Source organism: Pavona decussata, unplaced genomic scaffold, assembly GCF_977016875.1.
Source record: "Pavona decussata unplaced genomic scaffold, jaPavDecu1.1 SCAFFOLD_59, whole genome shotgun sequence".
In the NCBI taxonomy this organism is placed as follows: domain Eukaryota; kingdom Metazoa; phylum Cnidaria; class Anthozoa; order Scleractinia; family Agariciidae; genus Pavona; species Pavona decussata.
Window position 1 is genome coordinate 2,023,616 of NW_028145481.1, and position 19,422 is coordinate 2,043,037.

General features: G+C 37.8%; 2 protein-coding genes across 2 annotated transcripts; one reads left to right on the top strand and one right to left on the bottom strand.

Annotated features, from left to right (window-relative positions):
• The first annotated feature begins 65 nt into the window (after positions 1–65).
• LOC146479387 (ubiquitin thioesterase OTU1-like) lies at positions 66–7,114 on the top strand. The gene is made up of 8 exons (XM_085111026.1): positions 66–199; positions 435–561; positions 1,076–1,256; positions 1,639–1,680; positions 2,485–2,639; positions 3,592–3,678; positions 5,021–5,193; positions 6,366–7,114. The coding sequence occupies exons 1-8, from the start codon at positions 188–190 to the stop codon at positions 6,492–6,494; spliced, it is 906 nt and encodes a 301-aa protein (XP_084967152.1). The 5' UTR covers positions 66–187; the 3' UTR covers positions 6,495–7,114.
• Positions 7,115–7,252: 138 nt separating this feature from the next.
• LOC146479388 (uncharacterized) lies at positions 7,253–13,387 on the bottom strand. The gene is made up of 5 exons (XM_085111027.1): positions 13,155–13,387; positions 11,450–11,692; positions 10,241–10,400; positions 9,002–9,104; positions 7,253–7,840 (listed from the first exon to the last, which is right to left on the bottom strand). The coding sequence occupies exons 1-5, from the start codon at positions 13,225–13,227 to the stop codon at positions 7,742–7,744; spliced, it is 678 nt and encodes a 225-aa protein (XP_084967153.1). The 5' UTR covers positions 13,228–13,387; the 3' UTR covers positions 7,253–7,741.
• Positions 13,388–19,422: the final 6,035 nt, after the last annotated feature.

Genomic DNA, 19,422 nt, shown 5'->3' on the forward strand with positions numbered 1-19,422 from the left:
AAATGTCTGCGAATTATCCCAGGTTGTTGTAGTAAATTGTTGTGCGAAGAGATGTTTATCGCGAATAGAAGGCAGCAAAGTAAACCGTTATTTCCCGCCTAAATCAAGGCTCCCGCCTTTTTCAATTAGATTCCAGTTCTTTTCTCGTTCATTTCCTTTTGTCGCCCCAGACCCCGGCCGATCCAAGATGGCGCCTCTGGTAAGTCAACTTCTAACCTTTCAACAAAATAGAGTCTATTTCAAGTCACTGGATACTGATATCTAAGCAGTTTCTAGATTTTTAAACATTTCGGTTTTCTGTTGTATCCACCACAGTACTGTAATATGTAAGAATTGGAACGGGAGAGAGATAACAAACATGTCATTACTACATGTACATTGTGTACAGCTGTAAGCTTATTTCAAATGCTTGATTATGTTATACGTATCCAAAGGTATTGAGATGCCAGTACAAAGGTGGAGGAAGGAAAAATCTTGAGGGACTGTCGACTGCTTCCACCTTTGCTGACTTACAAGAAAAGATATGGCTGATGACTGATGTTCCACCTCATGCACAGAGAAGTATGGCTTAATTTCATTCACTATAAATATAGTCATGTGGAACGCTTTGTCTCAAGTTTTGGCAAGTTGGGGACTAAAAACCTCTCGCTGCGAACTTGTAGGACCAGATTTGTTTCCTGATAAATTAAAAGGGAATATTGTCAGAAAGAAAGTAAGCCATAATTGAATAAATTAAGGATGATGCCTCTTAGTCTTTTGCTACTGTACTGTGCTTATTACATTCTGCACATATTGGGTAATGGTCCAAGAAACTATGACTTCTTTTGGACGGTGACTACCAATTCAAAGGTATTTTATTTGAGTGGTTTATGAGATTATTAAGCTTCATATTTTGAAAAAAAAATTGTTGTTTCTTAATTATCTCTAAAAAATGACTCAGACTACCCCCAATTTTTTTTCTGGATTCAGTATCCTTTGGTTAAATCTGCTTTTCCTGCATAGTCATAAACTGTGCAAAAATACCTCAGTATTCAGACGCGCATCATCCTTAAGTTCCACGCTCCTTTTTCAACAGTTCTTTCAGGATTTCCACCAAAACAACTGCTTTGGGAGAGTAAGGATGACTCACTGTCCTCTGTGGACATAAGGTCAGGGGATACGCTGATAATAGAGGAGGACAAAAAAGCACCCAGAGTGTCACTGGACAGTTACAAGAAATCCTTATGCAGTGCGGCACTTGGAAAAATAACAAGAAAGTAAGTGAGTGGCAACAATGTGACATGAAACCCTGTAGGATCCAGTTTGGGTTTTTTTTTTTACACAGATTGAAGTCAAACCTTAACTAAATGCAACCTCTTGCAAGTGTTACTATGTAATTAACAGCATTAATTATCTCTCTAGAACTGCCTTGTTTTCTTGTCGCAACTTGTTATATGATTCATTCATGCAAATCTTCTCATTAAAAACTTTCCCGTGTCAACAGCCACCTCTCTGCAAATTATGACAGAAAAGTTCTGAGTGAGGGCAGCCATTGCAGAGAGGTTATTTCTGAATTTATTTGCATAAAAATATCTTATTTTATTATAATTTAATACATTATTTATATTTGTTTTGTATTTATTTCTTTTTGTAAATCAGAGTTGTCCCAGCTGATAATTCCTGTCTTTTTGCAAGTGTCAGGTGAGGGCATTAGATAAATTCATAATCAACTAAATGTATTAATAACTTTTTTTTGATTCGGGTAATGAAGTCTTGTTGTTGTTGTTGTTGTCTTGATATAATGTGAAGGAATTATTCCGCAAATTGGCTTTTGAGGATCCATTAAGCCTATTAAAGGATTGTTTTACATGAAAGTGGATCCAAGATATTTTACACTTGTTATACATGTACAGGGCACAGTTGTTCAAAGCCCGAAAAGCTAATCCTGGATTAATATGAACTCTGATTCAAATTTAATTCACTGAATAAATCAATAACTTAATAGATTGTTCTGAAAGGTTTTTCTCCCAAGGTCAGTTTTGACTTAGCTGTTTCTTTACCATTAATTTCAAATAATTAATAGCTTTCAAAATTACTTTTTATTTTTTTTTTATTGTGGATTAGTGTTAATCACCTTTGGAACAACTGGGCCCAGTACAATAATTTATTAACAAGAACTCATAATAAATTGATAGTGTAAATATTGATTTTTGATGGTATACATCTCATCAAAAATGGTTGGCATTTTAATTTTCTTTTGTCTGTATTCAATTTAACCTCACTAGCCTCGTCCGAGGTAAAATATTCTTTTAATATTTGAACTAAAGAACGAGGCTAGTGAGGCTAATTTGAATGCATCTACAAAAGAATATTAAAATGGAAACCATTTTTCCATAGGGGCTATATAATGTCCCATTACCCTGCTAAACTAAAGTTTTTTTTCCTTATACCTTTCAGGTATAAGCTTTTTTAATTTTTATTTTATTATTTTATTATTTTTTTTAGTTATGTTATGCTTGGTGACACTTCATGTGCATCTGAACTAAGAAAGCTCATTGCAAAGTGTGTTTCAAGTGATCCTCAAACCTACAACTCTGTGTTTCTTGGCCAAGATAACTCTGACTACTGTAACTGGATAGTGGACGAGGAAAAGTGGGGAGGTTTGTTTTAATAAGTACATTGTACTAATAAAGTAGAGTGAAAAATATTCTCATCTCCAGGGCCCTTGAATGTCTTTTAGCCTTGTTGAAATTCTGTTTATATTTTTAATTAGTCAAACAACACATCTTTGAAAAAAAAGAGCATGCATGAAGACGGGAAGTACTAGAGTCAAGTAATGGAAAATTGTCTTCTTCCAGAGTCCTCCAGTCTTGATACCAATGCCCAACCCCCTGGCTAAGAGACTTTTGGAAAGCTCTGTGGAAGACAGTGGGTGAAAAAAAAACCTTCAGTCTGTTGGGTTGACATGAGCTCTTCCAGAAATAATGCACTGGGTTTTCCTTCCACACATGTTTACTCTCACCCATCTTTTTTGGCAACCATGGTTGGCTATCTTCATACTGTCCAAACAAAGAATTGAATTTGTCAATGTCCTTTCATCACCCACTCAGGTGAGACTAACAAAACTAAAACAATCACTATGCAAAAATAATTCTAATGTAAACACAAGACAGCTGTCAAGACAAATGTGATGACCACAGTGATTCCATGTTCCACTCACAACAAGACAGTGATAGATCTTATAATTAGTCTTTTCGAATGAGTAATGGCTTTCAAATACTTGCATAAAGCAGTTGTTGTTTGTACTACAGACTGTAAGATAAAGGTTAGTAATTATGGTTTCTGTTGAATTTGTGTTTGAAAAGACAGTACAATTAAGGCATTTTTTAAATTATCCTTAAACAAAATGAAATTTATTCTGCCATGCCTATGCTAATTTCTTGTGAAGTCTTGTAACTGTGATGTACGGAGTATGGCATTCTGTAAATGCATTTTAATTTTTAATTTAATTTATTAAAGTGGCTACAATGTAAGCGCTGTTATCTAAACATCCATACAATTTCCCATTAATGCTGAAAGATTGAGAATGTGATGATTTATTTTGATACACAGGTGCAATAGAGCTGTCAATACTCAGTGCTCATTACCAAACAGAAATTGCTGTGGTCGATACAGAATCTGGCAGAGTTGATAGGTTTGGTAAGATTCATATTAACCAGGTGTAATCTGAGTAGTGGGGAAAGGAGACAGGAAGGAACATGTAGTGGGGTTGGGATGAAAGCCTGTGCCTCCCCCCCCCCCCCCCCACCCCAACATTGCATCTTGCATCTGTCTCTCCTTACCTGAATAAAGTGAGACAATGTGCAGCAGTCCTAAATCAGTTACCATTCTTCATTATAGCCCATTTGACAGTGTCATGCATTAGTTATTGTTGTGTCCTATGTTACACACTGCGTGTGTTCACATGGAGTGTTATAGATCGTTTTGGATTATATGAAGTAGATACAAGCCCTTAATATATATACAGGTTATTTTGTTGTACAGTGTGTAATAGTTTTCTTGTTTTCATGTGTTGTTGTAGATAACTTGTCTCTTCATGGGTCTTTGAGGATCTGGGTGGCTTTTACAGTAATCCAAAGTGGAGTACTGATTTCATGAACTTCCTAGGGAAACTGAATTTGGTTCAAAAGGTTGGGAGTTCCAAAAATCTTACAGAAGCAAATCCAAGGAAAACAACTTTTGATTTGAAGGATTGGGAATTCAAAAAATTGAGGATTCAACTAATTGAGATTCCACTGTACTGAGAGTTTGTTTCATTTAATTACTTGTTTGTGTTGGTATTTATTTTCCGTTTGATTTTGATTCAAGTAATCCAACTCCAGTTTTTCTCTTACTCAAAGGCTTGGTTACTGAGTGCATAACCCCATAGACCCTATGCAAAAATACCCAACATTTTAATATTCTTTGCATTCAAATTAGCCTTACTTAAGCCTTGTTCAAGTGGAATATTCTTTTGATTTTTGGACTCAAGAACAAGGCAAGTACAGTTAGGCTAATTTGAATGCAAACAAAAGAATATTAAAATGTCAAAGTAAATAATCTAAAAAAAGAGTAAGGCTGATTTCACGGTCAGGGAAGTATATTTTCCAATATTTCGAAAGGCACGGCCTTTCTTCTTCAGGGTATGTTTGCGACGTACATACCCTGAGACAAACATAACATGAAGAAGAAAGGCCGTGCCTTTCGAAATATTGGAAAATAAATTATACTTCCCTGACCGTGAAATCAGCCTTGCTCTTTTTTTTAGATTATTTGCTTTACCATTTTGTTTGCTGATTAGATCCTTCACTACAGGATCCGGTTACCTTTTATTTTGTCGCGGTGGTCCTTGCAAACACAGTTTGTCACTGGTTTTTATTAAAATGTCAGCCAGTTTTGCGTTTGGTCTATAATAAAATGGGCTATTTGAAGGTCTGATATTCTAACCACATGGTAACCTTGCCTCCAGTAGTTTCACCATAGTTGTGTTTATTTTCAAAAGGTGAAGGGAGTGGTTACAGTACCTGTGTGTACCTGGTTTATGATGGTATTCATTATGATCCCCTGGCTGTGCATAGTTCTAATAATTCAGCTGAGCCACTGCAGACTGTCTTCCCAGTGGGAGATGACATGCGACTTACTGAAGCACTGGAAATAGCAGCAGCTGCCAAACAGGTTGGTGGAGTTTCTGTGCTGTCAGTGAGCGACAGTTAAATATTAAGGGGTTTAGATGGTGTTTTACAAAACCTGTTCTAATCCATTTTCATTTTTGCCAAGAGCCATATCTAAACATTGTCTACTGCCGACAGCAACAAGAAGGCTTGCATCCCAGACTAGAAAACTAATTATCTACTTAAAATAAACCACTTATAAAACAGATTTGGAGGCCCACTGATTGTCGTAAGCCACGGCCTAAGAAAGTTTAAATAACTGGCCCGATGTGTTTGCTGTAGTATTCTGGGAAAGTGAAATGTATACACTGGTATAGTTTAAAATTGATCACAGAGATTTCATCCAAACTCAAAAGAAAATGATTTTGTACAATAACATTATATATAATCTGTTGCATGGTTCCTGAAAATTTTTCCATAATGGAAGTGGTTTTTTTTCTCACACTAACACCCCATTCCCCCAAGCCCTCACTCCCCCCCCCCCCCACCCCCCCACACACACTTTCACCTGTCTGAGACTTCCAATTTGGCTCCTTAGTTTCCTTTCAGTTTCTTGGCCTTTGAGACCCCGAGCTCCCTACCCCCCCCCCCCCCCCCCCCCACACACACACACACACACACGCACATACGTTCTGTGCATCTCGAGATACTCGGGTTTCCTATCGGTGGTGCTTACTAATACAGGAATATTTTTGCGCGGTTTAAAACTATGCGGAGAAAGCAGAACTTAGCAAGTGTTCTTGGTATCCAAAAAGGAAATTAGGGGAAACCATGCATGTTTCAGAGATAATAAAGCTTCAATTTGGAATTGCTTTGTATTTTACTCTCTCTTTTTTTTAGAATAATTGTTGCTTAATTACCTCTGAAAAATACGTGGCTACCCCCAATTTTCTTTTTGGATTTCAATAGCCCTGCTAAGATCTGCTTTCCCCACATAGTCATAAACCACACAAAAGTGCTTGTTTATTAGTAGGTCCTTTACAGTACCACCTAAACTTTGAGGTAAATGGATTTCTTTTGGATGGGTTTCATACTCTTTGAGAGTTCCTCTTTGAACTGTAAAGGCTTTCAAGCACAGATTCAACTTTTCAATCTTCGCCAGTTTTTCTCCCAAACATTCCGTTCGCAAGCTCATCTAGTTATCTTTTTGTTTGTTGTTTTCATTTTTTTTTTCAGAATCGCCAATTTACAAACTTGTCCCAGTTCTCTCTCCGCTGTCTTGTTTGCAGTACACCGCTGACTGGACAGCAGGCAGCTCAAGCACACGCAAAAGCGACAGGGCACACAAACTTTGGAGAAGTGTAAGATTACAGGCTCATAAACCTGGTTTGGGCATTATGGCTTAAAGGCATTGCCAGAGAGAGGACAAATTGCGCATGGCTCAAAATCATGAAGGTACAATGAAGCGATGTGCAGATTTCTGGCCATAAGGTGTTGGCAAGTCCTGCAGGCATGCTTCTTTATTTTGACCCCATGGTGGTCAAGAAAGGAAAAATCTTTGATCAAGGGGATTTTGTACGTGAGGAAAGAAATTGATATCCTTACTGCTGGTCAAGGGAGATTGATTTCTTGTATACCGTAGAACGTTGACAACTGTTAAATATCTACAGAATCATACGTTGCAAGCATCAGACACGCTTTTGGCATGTGGCGTGTTACAGAAAGAAAAGAGTTTCTGATCACAGATGAGCACAGGATTTCAGTGAAAGGTAGCAGTGTGGGACATGATTGCTGTTACTAGTAATACAAAGTATAAAAACAATTCTTCATTGTTGGAATGTTGCAGGACAATAAACTCTCAGCTTCTCAGTTATTTTCACAAGAAGATTACAAATTTATTTTCGCGAGGAACCTTATTGGTTTTGTAAATAAGAGTGTCTATTTTGTGGTAACAAATAAATAACGCAGATATTCTTCTTGTAGAATGCGATCTGATCACTATCATCGTTTACATATATATATTTTTTTCTGACAGTGTGTCGTCCTCTGAGGTCTCGCTTCTAAAATGTCTTGCCAGTTGTGAGGTTTTTAGCCCGCAAGGGCAGACGCCTTTTCCGGAAAAGGCCGGCCTCTCCCAGACTATGACGTTTGTGCTTTAAACCAGAAAACCACTGCTAAAATTGTTTAATTGAAAATTTATGCTACGTACGTCACATGCCGCCACATTTTTTTATGGATGCATTCAGTTATGTTATTAAAAAAGTTACTTAAAATCCATTACAATAAAAAAAAGTCCGTTACAGTCAATGAAAGTTCTTATAACCTCCACCCAAGGCGCTCTTTTAAGCCTTCCTCACCAAGGAGATGATTGGGAACTAATAATCATTTTATAGCTAGCCTCCTGCTTAACGTTAATTTTTTTTATCATATTTTTAGTTTTGCTAAATGCTCGGACCTCTCCCTTTTTCTATCTTTTACGCAACACCCTCCCCTCCCTTAATTTTCTTACGCTCTGTTTACACCCCACCCCCCCCCCCCTCAAAAAAGCATTTATTGTCAGTAAATTGCAGGTAATTTCGCTTGTTGTGTGAAATGTGTGAACAGATTCGCGTTTATATTGGTGGTAGAGAGACTTGATTTTCGTATCCTGCTAATTCGCAGTCGCACATGAAAGTTTGAACTGTTCCAAGCTTCAGGTCGTGTACCACGATCTACAAAACGAAAGAAACAGTGTGTCAGCATTGAAAATCCCTTTGTTTGCATGCTTTCGTACACAATAATAATAATAATAATAATAATAATAATAATAATAATATCTTTTTTTATTATAATATTCCAAGCAAAATTGATATTTACAAGTTAAAAGTAGAAAAAAGAGCTATTAAAACCTATTTACAATTCAATATTTAAAATTCATTTCGATTAAAAAAAAGCGACTATTTCCAAGCACAACAGAGCTATTTTCAAGCACAATTTTTTAACAATAGTAAGACTAAAATTTTGATGAAATAAAAAAAGTTGTTAAAAAGATCCTAAAATACTAATTTACAAACGTCACGCCATCATTCACTTTCTAAAATTAGCGGAGACACGCTTGGCTAGCGTTTAAGCGGCAGTCATCTATGAAATCCCCAAATGGAATTTTGTGGAAAGGTGTACTGGAGCCTCTTACACATGTGTGTACCGACCTTAAATAATAATAATGATAATGATAATAATAATGATAATCATAATGATAATGATAATGATAATAATAATAATAATAATAATAATAACAATAATAATAATAATTTCTTAAGCGCAAATTCAACTTAAGTTTTCAAATGCGCTTTACAAATGGTATGGTTCTGTGATCTATGAGAATCTGCTGTGCAAGACTTTTGTTTTGGGATTTGGGACGTTGTTTTCACCAAGAAGACGATGCGACAGCTTAGTGTATGGAGCATTCGGACTAAATATTGAAACGGCATTCAACATTTGTCAGAACTGACTGACCCGCCAGTTTGTAAATCGAATGTGTCATTTCGAAGGGATGGTGCCGCAATATCTTGAAAAATAATCACTCCAAAGATGGTATGCGATATTTTCTATTTCACATCTTTAATTTCTGAATAAATTATCTTTTCTGTTACATTCTTTACTTAATAATGGTGCCGAAACGTCGTTCCATTTTTTCGCTTATTCCTAAACTATTACCTAGAATTTCTTCAAAAAGCACGCTTAGGATTTCTTGTGTTATGTAAGTTGCGACGATTGCAACTGAAGCCTCAGTGGTAAGCCCAAACGGGCAAGTGTGAACTCAGCTTATTGTGTTCGGATGAACAACTGTTCGATTGTTTGTTATTCGGTCCTTTCAGGGACTACAACAGTACCTTCTGAAGATTCCAGTCGGGAAAGAAGCCAGTATTGTCATGCTCAATTGTGACACGTCGAACCAAGCCTACGAACTTTACCTTTACGATGAATGAATCCACACTGACAAGAAAATAACATTTAAGTTATTAGCTAGCAAAGAAAAGGGCAGTCAACCGACAGTTGAGGGTAATGCACCAGAAATCACGCGAACTGGCCGCCATGTTAGTAAAGCCAAACTTGGCGCGAATTACAGAGGCTCATAAGGTCTCACGTGATTGGCTTGCAACCCTTCTACAAAACGAACGACAAAACAATACCACCAACCCTAAAACAATAACAGCTGCTTCACTACTGATTACAGAGTTTGCCTTGGAATCCCTACAAATTATTATTATTATTATTATTATTATTATTATTATTATTATTATTATTATTATTATTATTATTTATTATTTATTATTATTATTATTATTATTATTATTATTATTATTATTATTATTATTATTATTATTATTATTATTATTATAATGCGCAGTAAAACTATCTTTGGATTGTAAATTGTGTGCTTTATTCTGTTGTCACGGCATTTTTTTTGTACAAGGGGTGGAAAAAACATGGGTCAAACAGATCGTCAGACCACAACTGAGTAAAAGAGCAAAGTGGCATGCAAATAGTTTACGAGGAAAAGGCGGGATCCGTTCGGAAAAAGATCTCAGTCGCCAAAGCGGAAATTGACCGCCAAAGCGGAAATTATTATTATTATTATTATTATTATTATTATTATTATTATTATTATTATTATTATTATTATTATTATTATTACAAAAACAGTAAACAGTTTAACGCTTCCATACACGTTACAAATCGCACAAATTGCTTCGGTGAATAAGTGTTAAAACTTTACAGAAATTATTTGCCGGTATCAGCTCATTCCAGTACAATGAAAAGACTCAGTATTTTGCGCCACCGAGTTGCAACGCGTCCTGAGTAGCGGCCAAATAGCGTTGAGGGTTTCTTAGGCGATTGGTACGTAAGTTGTTATGTGCCTTGGCCATGAACTATTAAATACAATTGTACACGTTTCAAGTAAATGAGACCGATGAAATTTCTTAGGAAGAAATTTAATTTTCTGCAACGGAACAACATTTGCAATACATGAATCATATGAAAAAGGCTGCCAGGCACCCTTCGTTTGGAGTTAAAATTAGTATGGGATTGTCAATGATATTCAAAAGAAAACTGTGATTTAAACTCACCCTCCTCTTGTGAACTCGTTCTCTTCATTATTTGTGAGATGTTTTTTCTCTGTGCTCTTTTCCAAGCCGTAAATCGTCCCGTACAAGTTAATGTACACCCGAGAAGTCGTCCCTGCCAGGCGCAGGTCAGCGGTGTACACAGTTATGTTGAAAATGTTCTCTGTGAAAACCAAGCAAAGGAAGAGACAAGTCATTTGTGCCATTTTAGAAATTGTGTGTGCTCAAGAGAGGATGAATGTGCTACATGACTCTGCAAACTTCCCGTGGGATAAATCTCTCAAATTGCGGTCCTGATTCTCGATCTCGAAACGGTATCCAGCTAAATTCTCGTGCACAATGCAGCTCAAACTGATCAGAGTTTAATATATGGATAGGGTTAAAGAGGAGTGGTTAACCTAGCCTGCTATAGTTGGCCACTTTTTCCCGCGGTTGGTGCCTATCGGCTATCGCATGCTTTCCCGCGTTTGACATCAATTTCTCGTTTTCAATTCCCGCGTTTTCCAACGGTCGGTTTCCAACCGGGTAGACATAAATTTTATGTTGTTGTTTTTTTTCCCGCGTCGATATTGAGAAGTTGTTACTCGTGGCTGCGATAGTCTGTACCGAATAAACACACACAATAGCACATTCATGCATATGCACAAACAAGTAAATACAGTCGAACCTCTCCTTACGGACACCTCTATAATACGGACACCTCTCTATTACGGACAGTTCACTTGGTCCCCGAGAGACCGAAATCCATATAAAGCCTACCTCTCTTAAACGGACACCTCTATAATGCGGACACTTATTCCTGTCCCCTTGGTGTCCGAAATAAAGAGGTTCGACTGTATTGATTTTGTGTATGCTCCATTTCCTTCAGCTCAGCGTAAAGTAATCTCGTAGCCAGATCTCAGTTGGTTCGGTGGGAGATCTGGGTACGAGATTAAGCGTAAAGTACACATGACATGTCTTGTTCAAAGTGGTCGCATAAGCAGTATCGCAAGTTAAAGGAACAACCGATATTTCTCATCAACGAGTATCGATATAGGCCTACTATTGTTGCATCATTTTATTTTAATATTTTATTGGTCGAGGTTATTTGTGTTTGATTACTTTACGGCAAGCAATGCATGAGAAAACTGCTCTATCACTGATAATTTTTCATAATATACCTCTGTAGCGCTTGTTCCTTTTTATCAAATAAAGTCTCACGGTTTAAAATACCTTCCATATCTGGGCAGCCCTCATTGCGTAAAGCTTGTAAAATCGTCTCGGCTCTTGAAAGCATCTCCTCCATGGAAATTGATGACGAACTTGTGCTTTTCGGTGGAAATCGATCTCTCTTTAAATTTTCTTTTACGATGTCATCATTCTGGGGAATTGATCCTTGCCTAGAGCTGGAACTTTGTAGCTCGTCTAATCTTTGTTTTGGTATGTCCCAGGCGAGTTTTTTGCGTGAAGGATCTCCTTGAAGACAAAAACATGAAAATTGAGTTCAAAAAGCTCTGAAAAATCTATATATTATAAATTTCAGAACACCCAACAAGGAACGAACCTACAAGATCGATACAAGAGCTCGCACGCAAGTTTAAAAAGTTTAACTCCAAGGCTTGCAGAAACCGTTTGAGTCATGTACCGAGTGGTAACTGCTTTTAAGTACTTTCATAGTAATTAAATTCCGAAGAATGATGCGACTTTTCCAAATGAAAGTAAAGCTACTGAGCAGTACTTCTGTGGAAGTTAATTGCTTGCAAAGTCCTTTTGAATCTCGGGTTAAAACCCATTTTCAAGTTAAACTATCTTTACCCGAAAAAGTTTCTGGACTTCACAAAGAATTTAAAAGGGAATATATCATAAACCTTTTTCTTTCAGTGTTCTCGATTCTGAACTACATATCGTTAACAGAAGTGTTTTTCATATTTATTTTTTCTTATTCCCGAAATCTTCGCTCATATAAAGTTTGTGCTCGTCCGTCTGGAAATAAGATTATCTAGCATAAATTATCATACTTAAATGAAAAAAAATTTGGCGGTGAAATACGATATTTTTTTATTATTTACAAATGCTTCGATTGAATTTAAAGAGGAACGTTTCAAAACTTGAGAGTCATATTTGTTTTTACGTTATTGTAGTATTTCCAAAGAAAAACTTGTTATTTTGAAACTAGAGTTCGCGCAAATTCCGTTCGTCATGCATAAATTTTGTGTCGACCCACAGGCGCTATTGACAGAAGACACGAGCTCTTCGGTCTCTTTAGTGAATTTTCTCAGTGAATTTTCTTACCTTCATCAGTAAGCCACTCCTAAAAACTGCGTAAAAATTTAGATATAACATTACTGATAACCCAAAATATTTCTAGGCACCCAAGAAGTGAACCGGCGAAACACTCGACATGTCCGTTAGTAATTAATCATGCAGAATTTTTTCAAAGCGATCAGTTTGGGCTTGCATTTCTAGACAATGATTCACTAACACTTCAAATATTTTAATGAAATTGCTTAGCAAATGCCAGAGACGTTGATAGAAAATACGTTAATAAACTGACTAACTTCCTCTTCCTGCTTGTTTATCTTAATTTTTATTCGCTGTAAACGGATATTCAGTGAAGAATAAACTACTCTTGAAGCGGAGGCATAACCCAGTGCATTTCAAATCACCAAAAAATATTTCTAGATCTAAAGACTACCACCGAGTATTTGAAAGAGAAGGAACTCTTTAATTTCATTGAGTTTGCATGCAGTGACTTCTGTGACATAACTGCGAAGTTAAGATTAATTAAATTAAACTGTACTTGTTTATGGAATGACCTCTTTACTGCCAATAATAAATAGTTTGTATAACTTTGTAAAATTATAAAGATGAAGTCTTGAGATAATATTTTTTATGAAATTAATGAACAGAAGATGTTAACCTACGGACTTAAAATTACCTTGACGATATCCAGTTAGAGACGCTATATCTGCGATCGCAATCATCATTAGAACACATCTGGAAAGGGACATTCTTACACCGCAGTATAATTATCTTTGACCCCCTTGTCGCCTCGAAAGTTTTACCAACTCCACTAAGACTTCCCAGCTCTCAGCGTTGAATTATTACGATCTAAACTCGAAGCAAGTTCCTTGACATTTGAAGTTTTTTGGTCGCACTAAATTTTCCTGATTCACCTCTTCCGACGCAGTATAAGTGGTCATAAGTGATCTTTATGCTTGACTGTTTTTGTAGGTTCAGGCGGGAGAATATGAATTGCCACGGATCACTAATTATATACGCCAGTGAAGTATTAACTTTTTCATAGCGGAATGCTAATTGATTGGTCATGGGTTCAATCAGCCATAAAAAAAAATAATAAACAAAGCTTATAGAGCGCTTATAACTGTCATTAAAGGCTGGTTCTCACTAGCGCATGAGCATAAGCACAAGCATAAGCATAACATAAGCATTAAAGCAAGTGAGAACACCCGCGACATAAGCATAAGCATAAGAAAAACGAACATTTTTCTTGTGTCGGCTGGTGCTTATGCTTATGCTTATGTCGCAGTTTTCACAAGTGAGAACGGGTCGACATAAGCATAAGCATAAGCTCAAGCCCTTCAACCAATCACAGGTCACTTTGACCCAGACTTTTGCGGAAAGTATCACAAGCAAAATGGCGGACGCTATGACATCTGTAGACGAGTTGCTCGCAGAATCAGTCAGGTCATATCCAGTTCTGTACAACAAGGCTGATAAGTTTTTCAAGGATGTAAACAAGAAAACGCTGGTGTGGAAAAAATATAGTTCTCTATCTCCTCCACGAAGTTACAGAACTAAGTTATTAAATTCGCCTTTGCCTTGTCGCCGACGGTAAACTTCCCTCATCCAAAACCTTTTAGGCTTGATAGTTTTCCTGGCATTTCGAAGCCTTCTCAAGCGAAGAACGTAGATCACAAGTAACGCAAAGAGAAATATCTCATTATCGTCAGCCATCTTGTTTTTAAATATCGAGGAGACCTGGTATCGAGAATTGCGTCAAAAAATGTATTCTGCGCGTGCGTATGTCCTTATGCTTATGTCGCTGGTGTTCTCACCTGCTTATGCTTATGCTTGTGCTTATGCTTATGCGCTAGTGAGAACCGGCCTTAAGTCTCTAAGCGCTATAACTGGGGACTGAATAAATCTGGTACTCTAAATTTAGCAAGATCACAGTGATAAGACGTTGAGGGATGTCCAATCTTGTAAAGACCTGCCAGAGATCAGTGCAATACTTGAGATACGGCAAGACTGATCCTTACGGCAGTCCCTGAAGAAGGTTTGTTTTCAGAACCGAAATATCGGGCAATCTTTATGCATATACTTTCCCTCGATATATCCAACTTCTTTGCTTTCGTCCTTTTTGCCGCCCTAAATATCAGTCTTGCCGTCTCTAATTCATTAATTTGGTAGACCGTTTTCGTTTCTGCCCGCATAATAATAAACTGCTTAGACACGAGGTTTAAGAACGAGAATCTTTTCACATCTTTTTAATATATTACACCGCAAAAGCCCCCATATGTAAGCTACATCCAGTTCAATACCAAGAAAACGAAAATATCCTCGCTATTCTTACCCTGGTGCATTTCGCACGCAATTAAAACAATCATAGTGCCTAATGACAAAAAAAAAAAAAACAAAACAACCACAACAACGACAATATAAAAAGACCCAGGTTTGATTGTCATTGGAAGAGCAGGCCAAACGTGTCAGGGGCGTAGCCAGGATTTCTAGGAGGGGGGGTTCCAAATTGGTTCCAACGAAAACGGTTGGTCTAAAATCCTAACATTACGTACGTGCAATACTTGGCGTTTACGCTACGCAAACAGAAGACGCCTTGGTTGCCGTTGAGCGAACGTGTTTATCACTGTCTTGATATTCATCAACGCCAGCCCAGACTCTCGCTCGCTTGACATGGTCGACCTTAGATGTATGTTTTTAACTTTCTTAGTGTACTGAATGAGCGCTCACTGATTCAGCTGACGTTATCGGCAACGTGCACAAAATGCGGATCAAGGTGTGGATGTTAGGAAAGAACTCTCGATCGCATGCTGTGAGTGTCTGAACTGCACTGGTGGGAAGGTCGGCATCCTCAGTGCTGCACCACTTTCTCTTCCATCGCAGGAGCTCAACATCAACCACATGAAGAGAAGGAAGGTCGTTCTCATAAAACTCCAGCGCTGCTTCAATGTCAGGATTTCTGTCTCCGACGGCTACCAGCTCAGGAAGAAGATTAAAGAGGCTGGACAAGACAGCATCATTAGTAGGATTGAAATAAGTTTTCATCTCTGATTTTAGATGGTCTAGAAGGGGAATAGCAACTGCCCTCTTATAGTAATCAGATGGTGTCTGGGCTGGTACATTGCCGCGATGATGCTGCTGATTGGATTGAATGCATCGATCTTTTGCAATCGGGATATTGTTACGAAAACCACCAGCTCGAACAACACCAATGGATCAACTACTAATTTCGCGGGCATTTCTGCTGTGCACACACGTGCATCTTGTTACACATAGGAATCCCAGCTCTGCTCATGTCTCCGAAAATGCAAGTGAAACGCAAATAGACATCAGAATGACGTTCACTGTACTTATTGTAAGCATAGAACAAAACGAAGAATTTCAGGAATCTAGAGTCCATTATACTCTTGCTGGGATAAAATCACTGTTAAAAATAAGAGAGGGGGGTTCCTTGACGCGAGAGGGGGGGTTCCGGAACCCCTGGAACCCTCCCCTGGCTACGCCCCTGCGTGTAGATGCTAATAAGTGCGATATTAGTTCTTTGGTGCGAGCAAGAGTTGTCAACCCATGGGCTCACGTGGTGTTCGATAAAATCCCTGTATCTTCCATTGGACCTATCAGTGTTAAGAAGTAGGGGGGAGGGGTAAGGATGGGGGGGGGGGGGGGATTACAAGCCGAGGGTTCGGCAGCAATTATCTGCCCATAATGGGGACTTCTGAAGCCTTTATGAAATTTCTAGTGAGCTTTATACCAAATTTTCAAAAAAACGTCAAGCCGTTTAGTGACTGCACGCCTCGGCCTCGATCGTCCATTTTCAAAATCTGAAGCTCGGTTCATACTTCGGCGATAAGCGGAAGCATGAAGAATTATGTAAGAATCAGTGTACATGGGAGCACAACCCCTAAGCTTAAGCACAAGCGTGAGAAAAGTCTGTTTTTGTTTTTATTTCTTATTACGCCTTTTCAAGTGTTCATATAGCTAATGCAGCAGCTTGTTTTAACCAGCTGTGGGAAGACTATCGACCTCATTCCGCTCCTTATTTTCGCGACTGGGTGTATAAAATGTTTTTTAAGTAAACTCTTTTCACGTCAGTAAATTTGTCTCTTCACATAACCAGTTGTTGCCTCGGACGTTTGTAACTAGTATTCAAGTACATAGTTATGACACTAGAACAGCTAACAGTTATCGACCTTATGCCTGTCGCGGTACTAATCTTAAACAGTTCACAATTCTTAATCTAGGTCCTAAAACTCCAACACATACCACGAGCAGGCCCGTAGCAAAGCTAAAAGTCCTAAAACAACTGGAGGGCCGCACAAAATGATTAAACCAAAATGACCCCTTCCCCGGCTCGTCACTAAAAAAAAACATGTCAGACAGATTAGCGAGTTTAAGATGCAACGAGAACATCAAAAAGCAGTCGATAAGTAAGCAAAACGATTAGAACTTTGCACCTGCATCACACCTTTTGGTACAATTCTTTGCCGTTTCTTTTACGCGGACTACTATGTGGATGTGAAATTTCCTAATTTCACGTTTGAAGGAGGACGCAAACAAAACACGACAAATTTTTCTATCTCTTTAATTTTGGAATCAGGCGGTAAGAATCCGACTGCAGGAGAATTTATTTGTCTGGCTCTTGAGAGGACTAATATTTTTGTGGCTTTCGACAACGCGCGAACACTAAATATAATTGTTATGAACTTAAAGCATTTATATTGCTATAAATAGAAAACAAGTAGTTTATTTCAACAGCTTTCACGACTTGAGATTGGTTAATTTCGATCCATTTTGGTTCTTATTTCCGATTCACAATGTAGGAGTCCCGGTTTGCAGTTGTTTATAAAAAACAAACTGATAGCGAAGGAAATTAAACTGACAGGTAGTAAACAAATTAGTGAAGGTTGTGAAAAGGCAATTAGAGTTCAAGACTGATTGATGCTCATTAATTTGTTTTAATTATATATTTTTTGGCGCATTGCTCTTGATTCCAAAAATCCTGACAAGTTTTTATTGAAATAACTCTGATTGTTCCGCACATGCGCAACACTGTTTTCGTATTTATAACTATTTCGAGGTGACCTCTCAGCATAACCCCGACGGTTTATTGAGGTCTCCTCACCATTTCTTAAATGCTTCTATTGTATAGACTGTTGTGTTTTCTTTATGGCAAATAAAGAATGGAAGAAGCTCTCCTTTTCTCCATGAAGGCTAAAAAAGAACTTAAAATCATGCAATTACTTCTAATAAGTATACAAAGCACGTACCTGTTCTTAGCTGGTTACTCTGAAATTAATGATAATCACACACTTATCTGCATGCGCTGTTTCGTGTGTTCAGTGATAAAAACACTTACCAGTATCGTAAGAGGATCACCAACACACCACATACTCTCACGTAGTAAGACTCGGAGGATCAGTATCGCTTATGTACTACACATTTTTTTCTTAAGCGGAGCCTTTGAAATTCCTGATTTCCTTTAAGCAATTCATTTTTAAGGACGGTACTTCCCAATACAGAAGTATTTTTCTGCAGCTTATGACTACGCGGAAAAAGCAGATCTTATTATGGGTTGCTAAATGCGAAAAGAAAATTGAGGGTAGCAGGGCATTTTTTTAGAGATGATTAAGCAAAATCATTCTAAAACGCAGCAAAATACAAAATAATGCATGACGTATTTTCTTTTTAATTGAAGCTTTATTATCTCTGAAAATGAATCGTTATACAATTACCCCCAATTTTCTTTTTGCGGGTGATACCAAGAGCGCTTACTAAGTTCAGCCTTCTCCGCACAGTTTTAATCCGCGCAAAAATATCCCTGTATTACTGGACACCACCCATACGAAACCCGAGTTTCTTGGGAAGTGCAGAACGTACGCGCAGTAACAAAAGTAGGCACCGCCCTTAAGGGATCCTTAGCACTAATTCTATTAAGTCGCGTATGTTTGTACTTTTTTTCACTCCGCACTCCAGAGACGAAGCACTGAAAGTGGGAAAGAAAGGGGTGGGGTGGAAGGAGGAGCTAGCATTGCGCTCTCGCAATTATAGAACGCAGCTCTTTCAGACCATGAACTCAAACATCTGTGAATACCCTGGCTCCTGTCTGTGCTGATTTGTGAACTGGAAAAGAATTTAACCTAATCACTATGACAAAATCTTTTCATCAAGAAAATATAGGCAACAGTCCAACAACTGTATGCGTGGAAGCCGAACGACTGAAAATGAGCTCGAGTACTGGGTTAGTCCATTTGCATTGCTTTTACCTTGCGTGATATATCACAAATTACTCTGAAGCGCAACCAAACAGAATATTGCCAGCGAGATCTGAAAATCAATACTGTCTGCAAAACACTTGAGGTTTTCAGCGTTGTACTTAGTAGTTTGCTTAATGCACTTTAAGTCAGTGACTGGAACGAAATACGGGCAATATAAGAGTATCAAAACTATTAATACCTAAACGCCGGACCATTGTAATAACTAGAAAGTAACGAATTTTGTTTGTCAATATGCCTGAAAAGGGTCTTTAATAACACAGTAAGTACCCACGCAAGGCACAAACACTAAAATTTGAAAAGAAGCATGGCAAATCTTGTGTTTCGCCCTCAGGTGCTTTTTAGAGCCCTGATTAACAAATATCAATAAGCATAATCGTAAGCAGGGACTCCTTTCGTGACTCGTACTTTGTTAGCATGATATTACTGCTTTTATTGTGCTGTACACTTCCTTTCATTTATCGTAACTTAAACAGTTCGCAGACCAAGACTTAACACTTTTTCATTTTGTTTTTTGGACTTCATCTAATTTGCTGTTTTTAATATACCGCGCAATGAAAGAATAAGGTAGCTTTTATATTATCAAAATTATCATATACGCAGCTTGAATTTAAAACAATATTCATCTGGCCCAATTGTTCAAAGAACGGGTAACTTTATCCAGTGGATAAA